Source organism: Ambystoma mexicanum, chromosome 4q (genome assembly GCF_040938575.1).
Source record: "Ambystoma mexicanum isolate Mex_15411 chromosome 4q, UKY_AmexF1_1, whole genome shotgun sequence".
NCBI lineage: Eukaryota > Metazoa > Chordata > Amphibia > Caudata > Ambystomatidae > Ambystoma > Ambystoma mexicanum.
The window spans coordinates 1,043,098,143-1,043,117,210 of record NC_090928.1 but is presented as its reverse complement, the minus strand read 5'-3'; the positions used below and the strand labels follow the sequence as shown (position 1 = coordinate 1,043,117,210).

Here is a 19,068-nt window from a genome sequence, read left to right as displayed (position 1 = left end):
AGCTCGAGCTCAGCCAGTTCTCCTCTTAGGGAACTGTCATAGCCCACATTGGTGGCGTATACATTAGCTAGGGTATAGATTTGATTTGCCAGCCAAACCTGTGTGAATAAATAGTGCCATTCCTGGTCAGCACAGACCTTTAGAACCTGTACGTCCACAGTGTCTCTGAATGCAATTAGGACCACCTGTGTTTTGCCTTGTGCGTGTGACTGGTATGTTAAGGAATAGGTGTGCATTTTAACCCCCCGTTCTGTCCCTGTTCCTGATGTGTTTTTCTAGGAACCTAATCACTTCTGTTTTATCCCTTCCCAGGTATGCCTCTAGCTTTTTCCTCTTCACTTGGGTATTCAACCCCCTGATATTATATGTTTGGACTTTTAAGCCCCCCATTTTAGTGCCCCCCATTCCTTGTCCCTATTTCCACTTGCATGTGTCCTTTGTGGCGATCTATCCTGGCCCTCCCTCCTTCCTCACCTGCCACCCATTCCCCCCCACCCCCCAGGACCCCCACATACCTAAAATGAACTCCTTTGGTAAGGACCAAAGTTCCTAGTGAGTCCAGGGTCAGTAACCCACGGAATTGACCTTCCAATACCCCAGAGATAGAACTTGTGGGGGTTCTCTAAAACCCTCGGCTGGATTCTAACACCTATTTGAGAGCTATTTTTGTCCACTCCACCACCTCCTAAGACTTTGCAGCGCAGTTCTAATCACCATCCGGTTCCGCTGAACTGCTGTTCATCTTCTGGCTTTCAGCCCCGCCGAGCTATCCCTGCGGGGGTGGCCTTCCTCTGCCTCCTCATTACCTTCAACCACTCCCAGGGCTTCCTCATGGGTAGGGTTGGGTTCCTCCTCCCTGGTCCTACGCCGGGATCACCAACGTCATTTAGCTGTAAAATGTGCACTCCCTCTTCGCAGGTAGTTATCCGATGTTGGGTACCCTCCCATGTGAATAGTAGAACAAAGGGGAAAGTCCACTTATATTGTGTTTGCTTTTGGGAAAGAGCTTGCACCACTGTGCCCACCTCTCTCCTTTTCTGCAGAGTGCTTTGCGCCAGGTCTTGAAATAATTTCACTTCTTTCCCATTGACCGCCGTGGGAGGAGCCAACCGGGCCACCTGCAGCATCTGCTCTTTTTGCCCACACAGTGTCATTGCTGCCAGTACATCTCGGGGTCTGGCCCTGGTTCCTTTCTTCTTGGGCTCACTCGGTGTATCCTGTCAATTGGGATATCTGCCTCCTCTTCCTCTCCCAGCAGCTCGGCAAAGAGCATTTGCACCGTGCTCTTTAAGTCCTTATCAGCTATATCTTCGGACAAGTTTTTTAGCGTATGTTGGAGCGCCTTGACCTATTTTCCAAATCTTCACACTGTAGCTCCAGATTATGGGACAACCTGGAGAGCTGCTCGATAATCTCCTCATTCTTCCTAGAGTCCTCAACCACCTCTTAAAGAACCATCTCCGTTGTGTCCGCTCTCTCCTGTAGCTTGGTGAGATCCCTTCTCAGTTTTGTATTGAGTGCCTTAGGTCTCCCTTCAGCGAGTTAAATTGTGCTTGGAATGACTGGGTAATCTTGTCTTGGAACTACTAGAAGCACTACTGTATATCTGCCTTGCTGAGCGCCATGTCCGGGGTGGTCCGCTCCCCTTGCTGTTCCTCTTCTCGCCCTCTTGCTTGTGAATCTTCCTGCCCCCAGAGTCTGGGGATGCCGCCTTATTGAGTCCTGCTTGATGTTTTGATCTTTGCAACCAAGCCCTTGCCCCTGGGGATTAGAATGGCTCCCGCGGATGGTCTCTTTCTAGCCTTAGGCTTGTGAGGGGCTCCTGCTCATGTGCCCAGAGTGACCTTGCTTTGGGCCCAGTCCACTCCCCACCTCCACTTTCAGTGGATTTGCAGAGTTTCAGTAGTCTCCGCTCCACCTCTAGATGTGTGCCCCCTGATCCTCCGCTCCCACAGTGTCGGTGGAGTAGATGGTAGAGGGATCTGGGGAGAGCCCAGAGATGTCTTTAATGCCTTTAATGCCTCGAAGGTGGGGAGATCCCTTAATCATGCAGCTGTTGGGAGTTGGGGGTGGGAGGGCTGCCACATCTCCCCCACCAACCTCCATCACATGCGCTCTCTTCCCCCTGCAGCACGTGTCCCGTGTGTTAACACAGCTCTTCACCTTCCTTGCGCTGAAATCATGCCGGGAAGCAATGCCTGCTCGAAGCCAGCTGCCAGCTCCCCTCCGACACTCTCTACTGGCCGCCAATGCTCTTTGGCTGCCCGTATGTCAGCTGCACCGCTTGGGAGACAGCCGGCCCCCAGTCACTATCCCTGCACGCCACAAGGGTTCTTCTTTTCCCCGCGGGTATGGCACTCCTGTCCTTCGCTGCTCACCACTGCACTCTGCAACTCACGTCTGTGCCGTGCGCACCGCCGTTTGCTGGCTCTGAGCCCAGCTACTTCTTCCCTCGATCTGTCCTGCTCCATTCTCGCAAGTCCTGGGTTATACCCGCTTAGAAGGCATCTTGGGCTGCGATCTCCAGCACTTCGTGCACCTAAAAAAAGCTTAATGTTGGCGCAGAGTGGACAGAGCTCCCTCCTTCACGTCCTTCTCACAGTAGCCGCCATCGCGGCGCGCGTGTGTGTGGTTTTGTTTTTTTTTTGGGATCTTACCATGATTTAAACAAGAACAATTATTCAACTTCCCCCGGGGGGGCAGGGTCTTGGTGGCCAACCAAGATGGCCACACTTGCTTGAAAGGCTAGGAAGGAGCAGGCAACGACGGCCTATTGGAGCCTTCAAATGAGTCAAAAACATACACAGTGAGAGAGCGTTGGTGCTGTGTTCAGATCTGAACGTAACGAATACCGGAGAGAGGACAGCCATCTCCGCACTCCCCGTGCAGCCACGAAGGAACGAGAGGCGAGAGATACCAGTTGGTGTACTCGGTGCATGCCCTGGCTCGGGCTTTGCAAGAAAGCACCTCTACTGCATTGCTCTGTCCTTGGGATCCCATTGGTGCTGTCCCATTGCAATCCTTCATGTGGAACAATGGCAGTGACGCCATTTCAGTAGATGAACCAGTTGCAAGTTAAATGTTAACAACATTAAGCATATATGGGGCAGCCATCTTAACTGTGGGCAAAACTGTTCCACAATTTAATGCTGGATATGTATTGAGTAAGGCTCTCATCCTCTTTGGTTGGCTCCTTTTAAGTATGGTTGGCAGCAGATTTACCTTGATAACCTATGATACCTACACTGACTATTCACTGTCTTTAAGCAATTTCATGCCTACATAGAAGATACTGTATGTATGGCAATATCCTTCAACAACATGGTTTTGGGGTCACACCCAGAAAATATTTCACACATTTTTGCAGGAAGATTGCCAGAGCTCTGATCCCCATTTAAGGTCCCAAGAAACAATACTTTGTTGACTAACTTTTGTTCAACTAGTCAGAAAGTGTCCAGACCCTCTTCGGCCAAGAGAGACCTGGTTATGGTTGCATTGTGGCTTATTGAAAACTCAGTGTCACGTGTGCAGGGGAATTCTGATATATAGAGTGATTAAGTGGTCCAGCTGAAGTCCAGAACTGCCACTCAAGAACAAAAAGCCACTGGGCTGGACCATTAGTGCACCCAGGCAGCCCATGAGGTGAAGCGGTTGGCAAATGAAATGGAAGCAGTAGTAAAGGGTAGTAGGGCCATGGAGAGCAGACTTGAATACCTGGAAAATGGGGTGAGGGCCATATAAATCAGTTATCGCCCTTCCATTTCACGTGGAGGGTGAAGATCCGATTTCTTTCGCAGCTGATTGGCTCCCTTGAAAGAAGATGACAAGCCTATATATCGAAACGTGTTAAAGGAACAAAATGCACCCTCTAGAGATGATGCAAGATCCAAAGGTGGTGCCAGCTCTCATCATTAAGCCTTCAGTTGCCTGAGGCAGAGATTGAATATTAAAGTCTGCTAATGCGAAAGGGAGTTGGAGCATCAAAAACACAAGTTCCTGCTCGTCCTGAACCAGGTGCCTGTAACAGAGGAAAGGAAAAGAAGACTGGACTCTATTAAGAAATAATTCCTCGAATGTGGAATTAAAACAGGAATGTGATGACCTGCTAAACTACGAGTTACTTGGAAGGAGAAGGAGTACATTTTCTGGGAGGCAGAGAGAGAAGATTTATTGAAGTTGATTGCTGAAAAGGACAAGGGTTTAAAGATCATGGAATACAGTGAAATTAGACCAAATATAAGAGTTTCGGTTTTCCTTGGGTGTCTGAATACACAAGCTGTTAACTATTGTAAGTTAAGTTAAGACTACCAAGTTAAGGCTATCTGGAGACCTGCATCGTTTCTCCATACTTTCTTTAATGAGAGGAGAATTGGCAGATAACTTCTTGTTGTTTCAGATTCTAAACTAGGAACATAGGAAGTTGCAGTAGTCTGAAGGTTTAAAACAGTGTTTTAGTGATATGATGCACCATAAATATTTGCCCATGTAAAGTTGTATTGTCTAATGCTACCTCTTCTAGGAGGCTGACCAATTTCACAGTAAAGTGTATATAGTCATTTATTTTTCCATTAACAGAGTCCCCCTAGGAAGACCCTAGTACACTATATCATTGTATTTTCACTGTATAGTTGCAAATGCATAATGTAAAGGGGCTCCTCATGTTAAGGGCTCTTCACTTGTTACTATTAATATGTAAAAGTTTAATAAAAAAATAAATGAAAACAAATCTGAACCCATTACTTCTTCCACATGCCTTGAATAAATTAGCTATGCTCTGGGGGAAAGACCTAGCCTGTGCTTGTTCCTTTGACCTGAGTACACATGTTATTTACATGAATTAAGTATATCTTGGTAAGTGACAATCATGCACATTCTTTTAGGATGTCACTCTGTAATTGCTGGTGCAAAACTCTTATCTTCAGTACATCAAATTCCAATGATATAGCTTCAATCTGCCGTGTATTCACTGAGAGAATTATGACATCAAGGGGAACTAAGAGGTATTCCTCTTTGTCAATTACCCTATTCTCTATTAGTTTTATCATATGAATGGAGTCTCCTACATTCATTGGTATGTGTACTAAAAACATTTTAAGGAAATTATCTTCAAGCCTGGTTACTGGTAACAAGATGGATCCAATTCCTGACAAGAGTGGGTGCCAGTGTGGATCTACCATAGTTTTTTGAGTTTTTAGCAGTGTGTGGATGGGTTGGAGAACTGGATCTCAGTTGACCAGAAATTCAGCTTCTTCAGCTGGATCTCTGCCCAAAAAGGCTATCTCTCGATCTCCTCTAGAATGTCTCTTTTTGTGTCTTTGGGCAGTGGACAGGACAACCAGCGCTTTTTAGGAAGAACCATGTTCCTGAAAGTAAGAGATGAAAACAGTTGTAGGGGAGGCTGGGTAGAAATGGGGAAAAGTGCTGGTTTTACGAGAAATTGGGTAATTAATACTTCATTGAGGAAGGAAAGTGAAGTGCTAAGGGCAGGAGTGTTGACTGATGGCTACGAAGGAACAAGATGCACAAGACCTAGGACGTCGATCGGAAGGGTAGGAAAGATGGAATTGTCTGGACTGTGGCATAGGAGATAGATGGGTAGAAGTGATAGGAGGGCAGCCAAGAAAGGCAGGAGTGTTAGTTTGGAGCCAGTGGATTGACTTGGGTAGTAAGTGTAAGTGGTGCGATCTGTGTTTCACAGAATGCCTCACACCCTTGCCTTTGAGTGAAATGAGAGGAGTGGTGGAGGTGCAGATATGGCTTATAGAGAATAAATGCTTCTTTCACTCTACAGAGTCGTGTGGCATCTGGGTAGGTGGAAAGGTTGGTTTATATGTGATTTTGTAACATAGGGCTATAATTATACACTTTATCATTGTAGCCATATGCAGTACTGGGGGTTGTTGTTAGAAAATTGCTTTAATAGGGCAGGACAAACTCATTGTTTCACAGTACCCTTTTTTGTCTTGTGACATTTCTTTTTATTAGTTTTCAAATTAACACTAGGAATAATTAACATCCCCATACATGTTTCAATCCCTCCTACACCACGCTTCCAATGACTGTTGAGTTGTTGGGTCCCTTCTGTAATATTGTAATGATTTTGACTTATTTTTATGTGAACTTCCCTTGGCTTATATCTCCATGTGTTGTAAGAATGCATTTCGAGGGGATTGTGTCCTCCGACGTATTCCACATCTTAGACAGTAATTACCACAGCTGTGCTCCTTCGGAAAACTTTTTTGGCGTAGGCGTCCTGCGTCGATGATGTCGATATGCTCCCTTGAGGACCTCCTCCGACGGTCGACGTCACCGGATATTATAAGTAAGACGCACGACGCCCGTATCCTTAGTTCTGTTTTTTCTGCATACGTGTTCGCTTCTAAACCTCGTCAAGCCTCGGTTCTCTCTTGTGAATCGGTTCTTCGACTATCGTTGTGTTAAACAAAAGTATGTCTTCGTCTTCTGCTACCCCAAAGTTGGGCTTCAAGAAGTGTCGGGACTGCGGTTCCAAGTTGTCTCTGACGGACCCGCATGACGTCTGCCTTTGGTGCTTCGGTGAGAGCCACGCCATGGATGACTGCGATGAATGCCAGTCTTTGACGTCAAAGGCCTTGCAGGAGTGGAAGAAGAAGCTGTTGGCGGGTAGGGTTTCCAAACCTCAAAAGTTGAAGTTTGCTGGACTCTCGACCGACGATTCGAGGGGCAACTCTCCACATCGGCGTAAGTCCAGGGGGTCTCGTTCCAGGAGTGGATCCTGCCATTCCTCGGCCTCTTCGAGGCATGCACGGAAGCGCCGTCATCGGTCGCCTTCCCCTCCCTCGTCTGAGGACTCCGCCAGACGGCGGGTTGCTTGTCCCACCAAGCATTAATCTCCGGAGGAATGCGACACCTTCCATAAGGAGATAGATTATGACGATTTTTGAGTTGCAGGGCACCGTTCTGACTGCGCCTTTGAGAGAAGCCGGCACGGAACGCTCTAGGGCCACCGCTCGCACGCCTTCGGGCTTGGGTGGTCGGCGCGATCACCGGGAACCTTCGAGGTCCCGGTCGGACAAGGAGGATCGCCATCGTGCCACCTCCAGGTCCTGGTCCTCGACACCGTCGGGACCGTTGGAGCCTGTGAGGCCTTCGAAGAAGGCATCAACCCCATCGGCGCCATGTCCGTCAAGGGACTTTCTTGAGGCTCCGGCTCCGAGGAAGCCATCAGCGCCGAGGCCGTCGAAGGATGCGCTCAGGGCTCCGGCCTCGAAGTGGAAGTTCTCGGCGCCTCTCGTCGACGCCTTTTGAGGAATTTTTGCCGGAGTTACCCCGGAGAGCTGTGGAAGCTCCTAGGAAGGAGCTCAGCAAGTCTCTGCGGCCTATACTCGACCCATACTCTGTTTCTCCTCCCAGGGTGGACTTGTTCCAACCCTTGGAGTACATTTCAGAGGTTGAGGAAGGGTCTGAGGATGAGGTCCCTCCTGAGGTTCCTGATGACCTGTTGTCTGGTCATAGCCAATTGGAAGACCTTTGTCAATCTTTACATGACGCAAGTGGTCTTGATACCTCCCAGGAGGTTGAGTTTGGCAGGCCTGAGCCTGGTATGCATGCTGACTCCTCGTACAGGCACCTCATGTCGAGGGTGACGGAGTATCTGGGGTGGTCTGCTCTACCTGTGGATTTTCTGCAGGATGACCTGACAGATATCCTTGACCAAGGTCCACCCACTGACCCGATGTTGCCATTTCATATGGCCTTACAAAGAAGGGTGGCGGTGGCTTGGACTGCTCCGGAGAGTCTTCCGGCAGTAAATAAGTTATTACCGAAAAAATACAGTCCAGCCAGTGGTGACCCCTGCTACTTGTCCACGCACCCCACTCCGGAGAGTTTGGTGGTACAGGCGGCTACGGCCCCAGCAAAGCAGGCGGCGTACCCTACAATCCCTCCAGATTGGGACGACAAACGGTTTGACGGTTGGGCGAAGAAGGTATTGTCTTCTGGTGGTATGGCTTTAAAAGCAGCCAACTCAGTTTGTGCCCTTGCAAGATTCACGCACACTCTGTGGAATTGTGTATCTTTGGCGGCTGAACATATTCCCGAAGGGGAGGAACGGGATGGTTTTCTTGCCCTCGTTCAGGATGGCAAGGATGCCATGTGTGAGTCCGTTCAGTCGGGTCTGGACGTGGCAGACTGTGTCAGCCGGTCCATGGCAGCGAGCACTGTGATGTGCAGGTTTGCGTGGTTGCGGAAGTTGGGGTTTGCTCCCGATGTACAGTCCTGGCTTCTCAACATGCCCTTTGATGGTGTCCATCTTTTTTGCAGACCTCCGAAGCTGCAGCGAAGTCGTTGAGCGCTGCAGTACGTCAACCTCCGCCTTTTCGCCCTAGGGGACAGCAATGGAGGAGAGGTTCCTTTCGATACTACTCTTCCTTCAGTAGACCGAGGGGGGCTGCCAGTCAAATGGGCCAACGTAGGAGTACCAGAGGTGGAAAACAAGGTGCTCGAGGTGCCAAAGCCGCTCGGGTAGTTGCCTCTTTGCCCTCTGGCACTACCGCTTCCGCTCAGTCATGAGGCCATGTCCCATGGTTCGCCGGTTGGGGGAAGGCTGGCGCTTGTAGAATGGCGTGCCATTATTTCAGATGTGTGGGTTCTGGAGATCGTTGCCTCTGGCTACTGTCTTCCTTTCCGGCAGAGGCCTCACAACAATCCACCGCGGAAGCTCTTTGAAGAGTCAGGATCCGCTCCTTGCGCAGGAAATCAAATCCCTGCTGGAGAAAGGCGCCATAGAACTGGTGCCTGTAGCGGAGAGGAACAAGGGATGGTATTCCCCATATTTTTTGATCCCGAAAAAAAGACTGGGGATTGAGACCCATCATGGACTTGTGTGATTTGAACAAGCTCCTCAGGAAGGACAAGTTCAAGAAGGTTACTCTCTCTCAAGTCCTCCAGGCCCTTCAACTTCAGGACTGGTTAGTGTATCTTGACCTCAAGGATGCTTACTTTCATGTGCCGATTTATCCCAAGCACAGGAAGTACCTGAGGTTCGCGGTTGGCGATTCGCATTTTCAGTTTCGGGTCCTTCCGTTCGGATTGACCTCCGCCCGAGGGTCTTCATCAAGCTGATGGTGGTGGTGGCAGCGCATCTCAGGAAAGGGGTGATTCATGTCTACCCCTACCTGGACGATTGGTTGATCAGGGCATGCTCTCCCGAGCAAGTCCTGGATCATCTGTACGTCACCTACCACTCCCTTCACAAGCTGGGCTTCTCCCTCAACTTAAAGAAGTCTCATGTGACACCTACCCAGTGGCTCCAGTACATCGGGCAGTGCTTAACACATCCCTGGGGCAGTGTTTGCCTCCCCAGGTGAGGGCTCACCACGTTCTGCCGATGGTGGACAAATTTGAACGTGCCCAGAGTCTCCCGGCGTTCGACTTCTTGAGATTGCTCGGCCTCATGGCATCCTGCATTCTACTGGTGCCAGAGGCCAGGCTGCGGATGAGATCTCTGCAGTGGGCACTCAAGATGCAGTTTGTTTGTTTGTTTATTTATTTGGTATTGCGCGCCAAGCCCTTGGGCAGCTGGGCGCAGGAAGGATAAGACAACTTAAACTTGGTTACAGAATTTGTACAAAAAGATAAGATTAAAAAATGCATATAAATATAAATCTACAAGCAGATAGAAGAGAGCTACTGGCAGCCCAGTTACAATGGGGCGGTACACTAGTGATGTGTGTAAATATGACAGGATACAGACAATGAGGCATGGTGGAGACATGAAAGTAAAACTATGCAGGTACTGATAGGTCAAACTAGTTTGTAGCCATTTAAGTACATTGAGTCTAAATTTGGGATAAAAGTGGTTGCAGTTCTCCGGAAGGATGTCGGACCCCGTTCAGATTCTGCCCTCGGTCACCCAGGACCTTCTGTGGTGGGCCATCAAAGAAAATCTGTTCAAAGGGGATCCATTTTGGCAACCATGGCCGGAGGTGACAATCGTGACGGACACATCCCTCATGGGTTGGGGAGCTCATGCCAACGAGCTGACAGTCAGCGGTCGTTGGTCTCCGTCGGAGTCCAGACTCCACATCAATCTGTTAGAGCTGCGGGCTGTCAGGCTAGCCCTGAAGGCTTCTCTGCCGTCTGTACGGGGGATGAATGTCCTGATTATGACGGACAATACAGTGGCCATGCACTACCTCAACAAAAAGGGGGGGCAAGGTCACACCCACTGTGCAGGGAGGCGATGCAGCTCTGGTTCTGGGTCATCCAGCAGGAAATTTTGATCCCGGCAGTTCATCGGCCCGGAGACGAAAACGCGGCGGCGGACGCTCTGAGCAGGCAGAGCACGGTCTCTCACGAGTGGGAGCTGGCTCAGGAAGTTCTTTTGGAGATCTTCGCCTTTTGGGGAACCCTATAAGTGGATCTCTTTGCCACCAGTGTCAACCGGAAGTGCGAAAAATTCTGCTCGTGGGAATTTCCTCCCAACCGGAGCCTTAGGGGACACGTTCATGGTGGAGTGGTCCTTCCCACTGCTTTATGCGTTCCCTCCAGTCCCCGTCATTCCGCAGGGGTTGCGGAGGTTCGGTTCCCATTTGACCCTGATTGCTACGGCATGGGCCAGGAGAGCGTGGTAGCCGGACCTTCTAGACATGTCCATCTGCCCTCCACGTCGTCTTCCCTACCGAGATGATCTGCTCTCACGGGCGGGGGATCGAGTTCTCCATCCACAGGTCAAGTCTCTTAGCCTTCATGCTTGGTATCTGAAAGGCTGAGATATAAGGATTGGGACCTCCCTGAAGACGTGATGGAGGTGTTGCTTTCGGTCAGAAGGCCTGCAGCGAAATCCCTGTACCGTTGCGTTGGAAGAAGTTCTGCGACTGGTGCAGGGTACAGAATGTGGATCCTTTCCAATGTTCCATTCCTTTGGTTTTGTCTTTTTTGCTTTCTTTAGTCCACAAGGGCCTGCAAGTGGATACCATTAAGGGTTACCTGGTGGCACTGTCCATATTTAAGCGCTCGTCTGAGGAGTGTTCTTATTTTAAGATTCCTTTGATTTCTCAGTTTCAAAAAGGGCTAACTAATGTGTTTCCACCGTCACCTTTCCAGGTGCTGGGATGGGATTTGAATTTGGTTTTGAAGTTCCTAATGGGAGCTCTGTTTGAGCCCTTACATTTTCGTCCATTGCGAATGTTGTCTTTTAAAACTGTATTAGTTGCGGTTACCTCAGCACGCCGAGTGAGTGAGTTGCAGGCAGTTTCCGCCAAACCACCCTTCACTGTGTTCCATAAGGACAGGGTTGTCCTTAGGGTACGGCCTTTCTTTCTTCCGAAGGTTGTGTCGGAATTCCATCTGAGCCAGAAGGTAATTCTTCCGGCATTCTGTCCTCCTCCATATCCTGGTAAGGAAGAGGAGAGGCTCCATAGGTTGGATCCTAGGAAAGCTTTGAGTTTCGATCTCTCACGGCTGTCCCGGGTCAGAGTGGACGATCAGCTCTTTATTGGTAACGTTGGAAGGCGTTTAGGTCCGGCTGTTTCTAAGCAGACCTTGTCTAGACCCTCCTGTAGGTTTACCGGCCCATTCTACTAGGGGTATGGTTGCCTCCACTGCACTACAGAGGGGTGTTCCGATTCTCAATATTTGAGAAGCGGCCACATGCGTCTCTGTCCATACTTTTGTGAAACATTATTCCCTGGACTCTATCCATGGGCAAGATTTGGCCTTTGGCAAGGCAATTTGATTGGGCATTCTAACATTTCTAAATTATTTTCTCACCTCCTTATGTTGGTACTGCTTTGAGAGTCTGTCAAAGATGTGGAATACATCGGAGGACCCAATCCCCTCGAAGAACAAGTTACTTTCTTACCTGGTAACGTTCTTTCGATGGGATGAACCTCCGACGTATTCCTGATCGTACCCTCCCTACCTGCCCCTCTACAGAATTTCTTATGTGATTGCAACTTACGTTTTTGCAAGGCTTTCTGTAGTCATACTGGCAGAAGATTGGTGCCACATGTTCTGGGCGAAAAAACTACAACTGAGGCTACAGGCGTTGTGCGTCCTACTTATAACATCCGGTGACGTCGACCATCGGAGGAGGTCCTCGAGGGAGCGTATCGACGTCATCGACGCAGGACACCTACGCCAAAAAAGTTTTCCGAAGCAGCACAGCTGTGGTGATTACTGTCAAAGATGTGGGATACGTCAGAGGAACATCCCATCGAAAGAACATTACCAAGTAAGAAAGTAACTTGTTCATCTGAAGTAAACTAATTCTGAGACTTTTAATGGCAGCTTTGTGCCAGGCAGAGTCAAAGCAGTGTGGGTTAATTCCTGAAGGTAAGTACCTATGTCCTTAATACTGGCGTGATGATGCTTTACATAACAATCACTTATAAAGTCCCAGAATTTCTTTTAGTTTGCCCACATGAACAGATATTGGACTTGTTCACATCCTTTGAGAAACAGTACATAATATGTGCAACATAGCATGTTGTTTCTACTTTCTCTAAGTGGGTTTTAAGTCATGGGGAGTTTAACAAAAAAGACATTAAACACTTGATGCTGTTGGACACCTCAGTTCAGTTGTCAACTTTCTCATGAAAACGCATCTGTACAATGACACAGATTGTGTTTGCCACTTTTTAAAAGGCTGTGTATCTAGAAACCCAGATAATGTTTGAAATTGTGTGACGCTCACATACTACATTTGAAAGAGGAAATAATTATTTTGTTACCATTTCATTCAACAAAAGGTGTGACAAAAGTTTAATTGTTTGTTGTTTCCATAGCATGAAGAGCTGAGCATACTGTATCCTGCTGCAGTTGTAACCATTGACGGGTTCAGTCTTTTCCAGTCACTGCGTGCTTGTAGGAACCAAGTAGCAAGAGGTAAGTTGCAGGACCAGATAAACCAACCACTGCTTCATTAAATTGGTTCATAATCCTGATGTATTCTCAGGAAATATACCTGACAAAGAACTCTTAACAATAACAATTCATTTTTAATGCTTTATACACAAATTCTAAACCGTGAAGAACATGTAGATGGATAAAAATTCAAAATATATTTAATGAAAAACCTCGATCAATAAAAATCTCATGAATATTTCTGATGTTTCCAAACTTTCCTATCCATATATTGAATGTTTGTTTCCACTGCTTGGCGAGCAAAGCATGCAGGGTATGATGAGTCGAATTCTTTATCATGTTGGTTACGTCAATCGTCTCCATCACATGCCACAAAACACATCAGATCATAGATGTGTCAATATTTCTGGTTATGACCAGCATAACATGTTTTCCTTGAAAGGAACCCCCTGGCTCAGATTCACAAACATGTTGGCAGCTGAATGCAGTGAACTATGTCCAGCACTGATTTCCCTTGATGGGACAGAGGACCGGCATGCAGATAAAGCACTGGCTGTGAGTGCAATTGTCTCACAGCCTAGTCTCTTGCTTATCTTAACCGTCGTAAGAGGCTTGTCAATTGCTATGGATTTTTTTACATGTTCACCCCATTTCAGTCCTACAAATGTAGATAAAAACAATAGAACACCCTTTCTTCTCAGGGCATTCCCTTCACCTGAAATTTGAAATGGCAGCCACAGCCAAGAAACTGAGCCGCTGATGGTGCTTATCGGTTTGAAAATAAGTCCTGACTTTTATAATGCGACTTTCACTCCACTGACATGCACACACACCACACAATTGTCAGAATAGGTAAAACTTCATGTGCAAAGAGATCACTAAAATGCTTATATTGTGTCAGAAGCAGAAGATGTTTGTAAAGTTATCAATGAGGAATATCCACTTTCTACCTTCCAGGACCCCAAGTAAAATCTAGAAAAACTATAACTGGCTTTGTCGGCTGCAAGCAAACAAATCCAGAGATAAATTGTTTGACAAAGTGTGTCAGTTTTTTTAAATTATCATTGTTTGACTTATTTTGCATACCATCTGCAGCTGCAGCATCTGGCAATGAGAATGTCCAGCCTCCACCATTGGCATACAAGAAATGGGGCCTGCAGGATGTGGACAGTATCATAGACCATGCCAGCATTGGTAAGTAGTACACTTTATCGTTGCAGATATTTGTTCGGCACGTTTTACTTGGCTGATCTACTGTGCTATCCCTTTGAATTACTCAGAATGTTGATGGCCGTGCCAATGCGAACCCCAATTTAATTGCTGGTATGGCAGTGCAGCAGGCAATCAACTCAGCAGTAAATTGACTAACAGCAGCATGGCAAATAGGTAACATTAACAAAAGTGACACAAAGCATCCGCGTATTTCAAAGTTGTTGTTGATTGCCAAAACCGATTCCATAAAAGTACATTTAGCATCTCTAGCTTCCTTTACTCCTTTTGTTTTGTTTGTGGTACGTTTTTAACAGAGTGATTTCTGTATGCTAATATACTTTCACGCTGAAACATGTCAACAATTGAAGAGTTGTTCGATTAGAAAAGGCTTGATGTAATGAAGACTGGTAGCAGAAGGTGTGTTCAAACAATTTGTTTTTCCAGCTTGGGGTCTGGCATGGATTCACATGCTCATGAATATTCCCCGTTGTCAGGCTGGGAATCCTCTGTAAAGAAAAAATCTGTTTAATTTCCGAACTGTCTTTCTCCTAACAACCAATCGCTGGTCTCTGGGTTATACTGCCCCCAGCCAATGACTGCCCTCTACCTAAACCCCTCCTCTGGCAGCCATCCTCAGATTTTTACCCCACGTTCAAGTGTTGGGAGTCCTCGTGCTATAGCTCTCGAGCTCCTACTGCGTTTTGTGCTTCTTCTAAATGTTTTTCTGAATTTTTTCAGTCAATCAAGCCTCAAGCTCCATCGATCCAACTTCCGATTAACGGGGGCCCGTTTTTGGATTCTTCAGTGCCCCTCAAGGGCGAATTTCATCGAGTTCCTTCTTTGAGGTTTCCAGAAGCTTCTTCAAGGCCTACACCGCATGGACATGGCCGAGGAGAAGAAGGACTCAGCGCCTCTTTTCAAGGTTTGCCCTGGCTGCAACCTACGGAATGTCTTTTCGGACGACTGACATTCCCTATGCCTTTACTGCCTGCACTCGGACCCGACGCACGTGGAGGATGACTGTGCGTCTTGTCAGGAGATGGTGCCCAACACGCTGATCGATCGTAGCATGCCTCCCCTGGCCAGAAGAAGAAAGCTGAGTGGTCGTCTAAGACCTTTGAGGGCGCCCCTCCCGCGAGGGCCCAACATAAGGCTAAGCACCGCGAGTATCGTTGTGACGGTCTCCCCGGCAGCCAGGGCGAGTGCAACGTCTCCACTGCCTTCGACCACGAGCCAACGCTCAGGATCTTCAAAGAAGAGGAAGTTGGATCATCCGGGCAAGCTCTTGGAGAAGACCCGGACAGGCCCTACGGAGAAGGCCAAGGGGTGAGCGTTGCTCGGACCCTCCCCTTAAGGTGAAGGCCTCTGGTTCGACCAAGGTTGGGAAGGCCCAGATACATCCGGCGAAGGCCCAACCTTCCTTCGAAGCAGTGATGACGTCCCTCACAAAGGCCGTCGAGGCGGATCCGCAGGGCACGACCCGAAAGGCAAGAGTGTCCCTGTCTGCCAGGAGGTAGTCCACTTTTCAGCCCATCGAAAAGACACCAGAGAAGATGATGCCTATCATTTCACCAAAACCATCTCCCTTGGTCGCAGAAAAGGGGGGGACACGGTAGCCCTCCATGGCACAGCTATCTCCTCTGAGGAGGAGCTCATCAACCTCCAGGCCGCCCAGAAGGAACGGTACGTCGAGAGCAGGCCCTACGGGAAGGATCCCAACGAGGGCGACGACAAAGGTGACAACGAGGAGCAGCAGGGCGTTGAGGGCTTGGAAGGCCAGCCTAAGCCGCAAAAGCCTTCGCCTCTGTCACCACAGCCACCTCGGCGATCACCTCAGCAACAACCTGGGGATATCTCGGTGGACATTCTCTTTGCTATGCATACCTTATGCTCGGAGGTCAGGACGAGGATGCCTCTTGCGCCGACGGTCCCTCCCGCAGTGCTGGGTCCATCGGGGAACCTCCAGCCAAGAAGAGGAGAGTTCACCCTCCGCCCCTTTGCCACCCTTCGCCTCCCTATCCTCCCCCGAGTGATGATACGAATCCGGACACGGTGACGAGGGGCACAGATGACGGCAGCAAATTGGGGGATCTCCTGTCTCCGCCGCCCAAATCTTCACCGCTGACGAGATAGGCTTGTTTCACGCCATGATCTCCAGGGCCTCGGAGCTGTTCAAGCTGGTCCCTGAGGAGAAGAAAGAGGTTTTCCTATACCAGCACCGGGAGGCAAAGAGGAAGACCATACTTTCGATTTTGCTCTTGGATGACATTTGGGATGAGGGGCTGTCACTCATGAACCCTTCCTCAGCTATGGCGGAGAGGGACCATTATGAGAAGAAATACAGGGTGCCGGACTCAGCACCCAAGTGCTTACGGTCCCAACCGTCTCAGGACTCTCTGGTTTCGGCGGCAGCCAAGAAGAAATCCTCGGGCTCCTCCTCTTCAACGGCCTCCTCCCCCCCGGACAGTGAGGGGAAGAAGTTGGATGCCATGGGGTGAAGGGTTATCACGTCAGCAGCAACTACCATCAAGGCCGCCAACGCTCTCGCCATTGTGGCGCTTTATGACAGGGAGCTTTGGTTCAAGATCGCTCCCCTCCTGGACTTTCTTCCTGATGACAAGAGGGCGGAAGCATTGGAGATCCTACAGGAAGGTGAGGTGGCATCGGACCACACTATAACAGTGGCCACGGACATCACCGACACAGGGTTACGCCAAATGGGCCACTGCGTTTGCCTTTGTCGGCGGGGATGGCTGAGAGCCACAAATTTTCACCAGGATGTTCATTCGAAGGTGTTGGACATGCCCTTTGACAGGGACAATTTGTTTGGGAAGACTGTAGACGAGTCTCTTCAGGCCATCAAGGCAGACACTGAGACAACTCGTGCCTTGGGCACGCTTTAACAACGACAGCCGTCCTTTCGGACTTCCGGCGGAAAATCCCAAGGTTCTTCCAAAGTATTCGGTGGAGGTGCTTCGTCCTACCGTCAACCGTCCCGCTCGTCGGCCCAGGAGACCTACAGGGGCCGTGCCAAATCTGGAGGAGGACGCCGTCGTCACCAAGGCCCCCCCAAGGCAGCACTTCGACAGCAAAGCAGGATTGAACTGGCCGTGGTGTCAGGCCCCCATCAGTGCACCCCGGTGGGAGGCCGGCTGGCGAACTTCATCAGAATGTGGAAGACCATCTCCACCAACTGTTGGGTGCTGGACGCTCTCGTCCACCGACACACGCTAGAGTTCCAAAAGAAGTGTCCCTTTATAGCACAAGTGGCCAGGCAGGAAAACAACGTCCCTCAGCTTCTGCTGAAGGTGCAGGCCATGCTAAGAAAGAGTTCGATAGAGTTCGTCCCAAAGAGGCTGCGGGGCTCCGGAATGTACTCTCGTTACTTCCTTGTCAAGAAGTCCTGCGGTTGGAGGCACATCCTAGAGCCCCGCCGTCTGCACAAGTACATCAAGTCTCAAAAGTTTCGGATGGTGACTCTTCAGCACGTGCTAGGACAGCTGGAAGAGGGGGATTTTCTATCATCGCTGGACTTGGAAGATGCCTATTTTCACATCCCCATACACAAGGGCCATTGCAAGTTCCTGCGCTTCGTGGTTCAAGGGCAGCATTACCAGTTCAAGGTCCTTCCCCTTCGGATTGAAGTCGGCGCCAAGGGTTTTCACCAAGTGCCTGGCACCGGTGGCGGCACGGCTGCGTCTACAAGGGATCCACGTTTACCCTTACCTGGACGACTGGCTCATCCGGGCAAGATCAAAGGACACCGCCGTCGAGCACACAGCCAGGACCGTCCAACTCCTGATGGATCTGGGGTTCTTGGTGAACTATGCAAAGTCATGCTTGGTGCCATTGAAGGACGGGATGCTTCTGGGGTCTCGACTCAACACAGTGTTGTGCCTGGCATCTCTGTCGGAGGAAAGCATAGTGGCAATCTTGGGCAAGGTACAACGGCTGTTTACCCTGAAGTTCGCAAGCCCTGCTCGGCATGATGTCGTCATGCATATACATCATACGGCTGTGCAGGCTACAGATGCGTCCACTGTAAGAGTTCCTCGACGCCTGTTGGAGTGCAGGAAGCTTCGATGACAAGACCACTCTCGACAAGAGTTTTTAAGTCGAGCAATACAGTGGTGGGGAGCATGTGCGCGCCTCTGACTGCAGGCGCGGATTTCCAGACCCCGATTCATCACGAGACGGTCACGACGGATGCCTCCCTTGAAGGATGGGGAGCACACCGGAAGTCTTCACGCAAGAGGCCCGTGGCTACCGGAGGAGAAAATGTTGCACATCACTGTGCTGAAGCTGCGGGCAGTGTTTTGGGCCCTCAAGTCTTTCCTTCCATCCCTCAAGGGCAAGGTGGTAAGGGTCTTCAAAGACAACACCACCACAATGTTCTACATCGGGAAGCAGGGTGGCACCAGATCCATGGCGCTCTCCAAAGAGGTGCAGGACCTATGGCACTGGGCCGTAGCCTAGGGGATGTTCCTCATCCCATTTCATCTGGCAGTAGTGAAGAACACTGTCGCTGACTCTCTCAGCAGGGAGCTGCGCTCTTGCCACGAATGCGAGCTTCGGCTGGACCAAGTGGACCATCTGTTCCGACGCTGGGGCAATCGCCAAATCGATCTGTTTGCGACAGCGGCGAACACGAAGTGCCAGAGGTTCGCCAGCAGGTTTCCCCAGCCAGGGAGCATGGGGGACGCATTCTCATTCCCCTGGGACGGCCTGTTTCTGTATGCGTTCCCTCCGTTGCTGTTGCTTCTGCGACTCATCAATCAACTCAGATGGTCCCGATGCAGGAAAAGACTGTTCTGTTCATTCCCGCCGTTGAAGGCTCCAGCCCCGGCATGGGAACTCGGTGTGGTGCTGACTAGGCTCATGGGCCATCCATTTGAACCTATCCATTCAGCTCCAATGAAGTTTTTGTCGTGGAAGACAGCATTCCTTGTGGCCATTACCTCTGCACGACAGGTGGGAGAGATTCAGGCCCTATCCTGTAAACTACCTTAC

The 19,068-nt window shown here is 49.5% G+C and overlaps 1 protein-coding gene across 1 annotated transcript in view; it reads left to right on the top strand.

The window, feature by feature from the left end:
• Positions 1–19,068, top strand: part of RAB3GAP2 (RAB3 GTPase activating non-catalytic protein subunit 2) — a 2,371,691-nt gene that overhangs the window by 419,904 nt on the left and 1,932,719 nt on the right. Inside the window, exons 8-9 of the mRNA XM_069608591.1 lie at positions 12,768–12,867; positions 13,942–14,040. Of these exons, the coding sequence (XP_069464692.1) occupies positions 12,768–12,867; positions 13,942–14,040 (199 nt within the window). The remainder of the gene's footprint in view (positions 1–12,767; positions 12,868–13,941; positions 14,041–19,068) is intronic.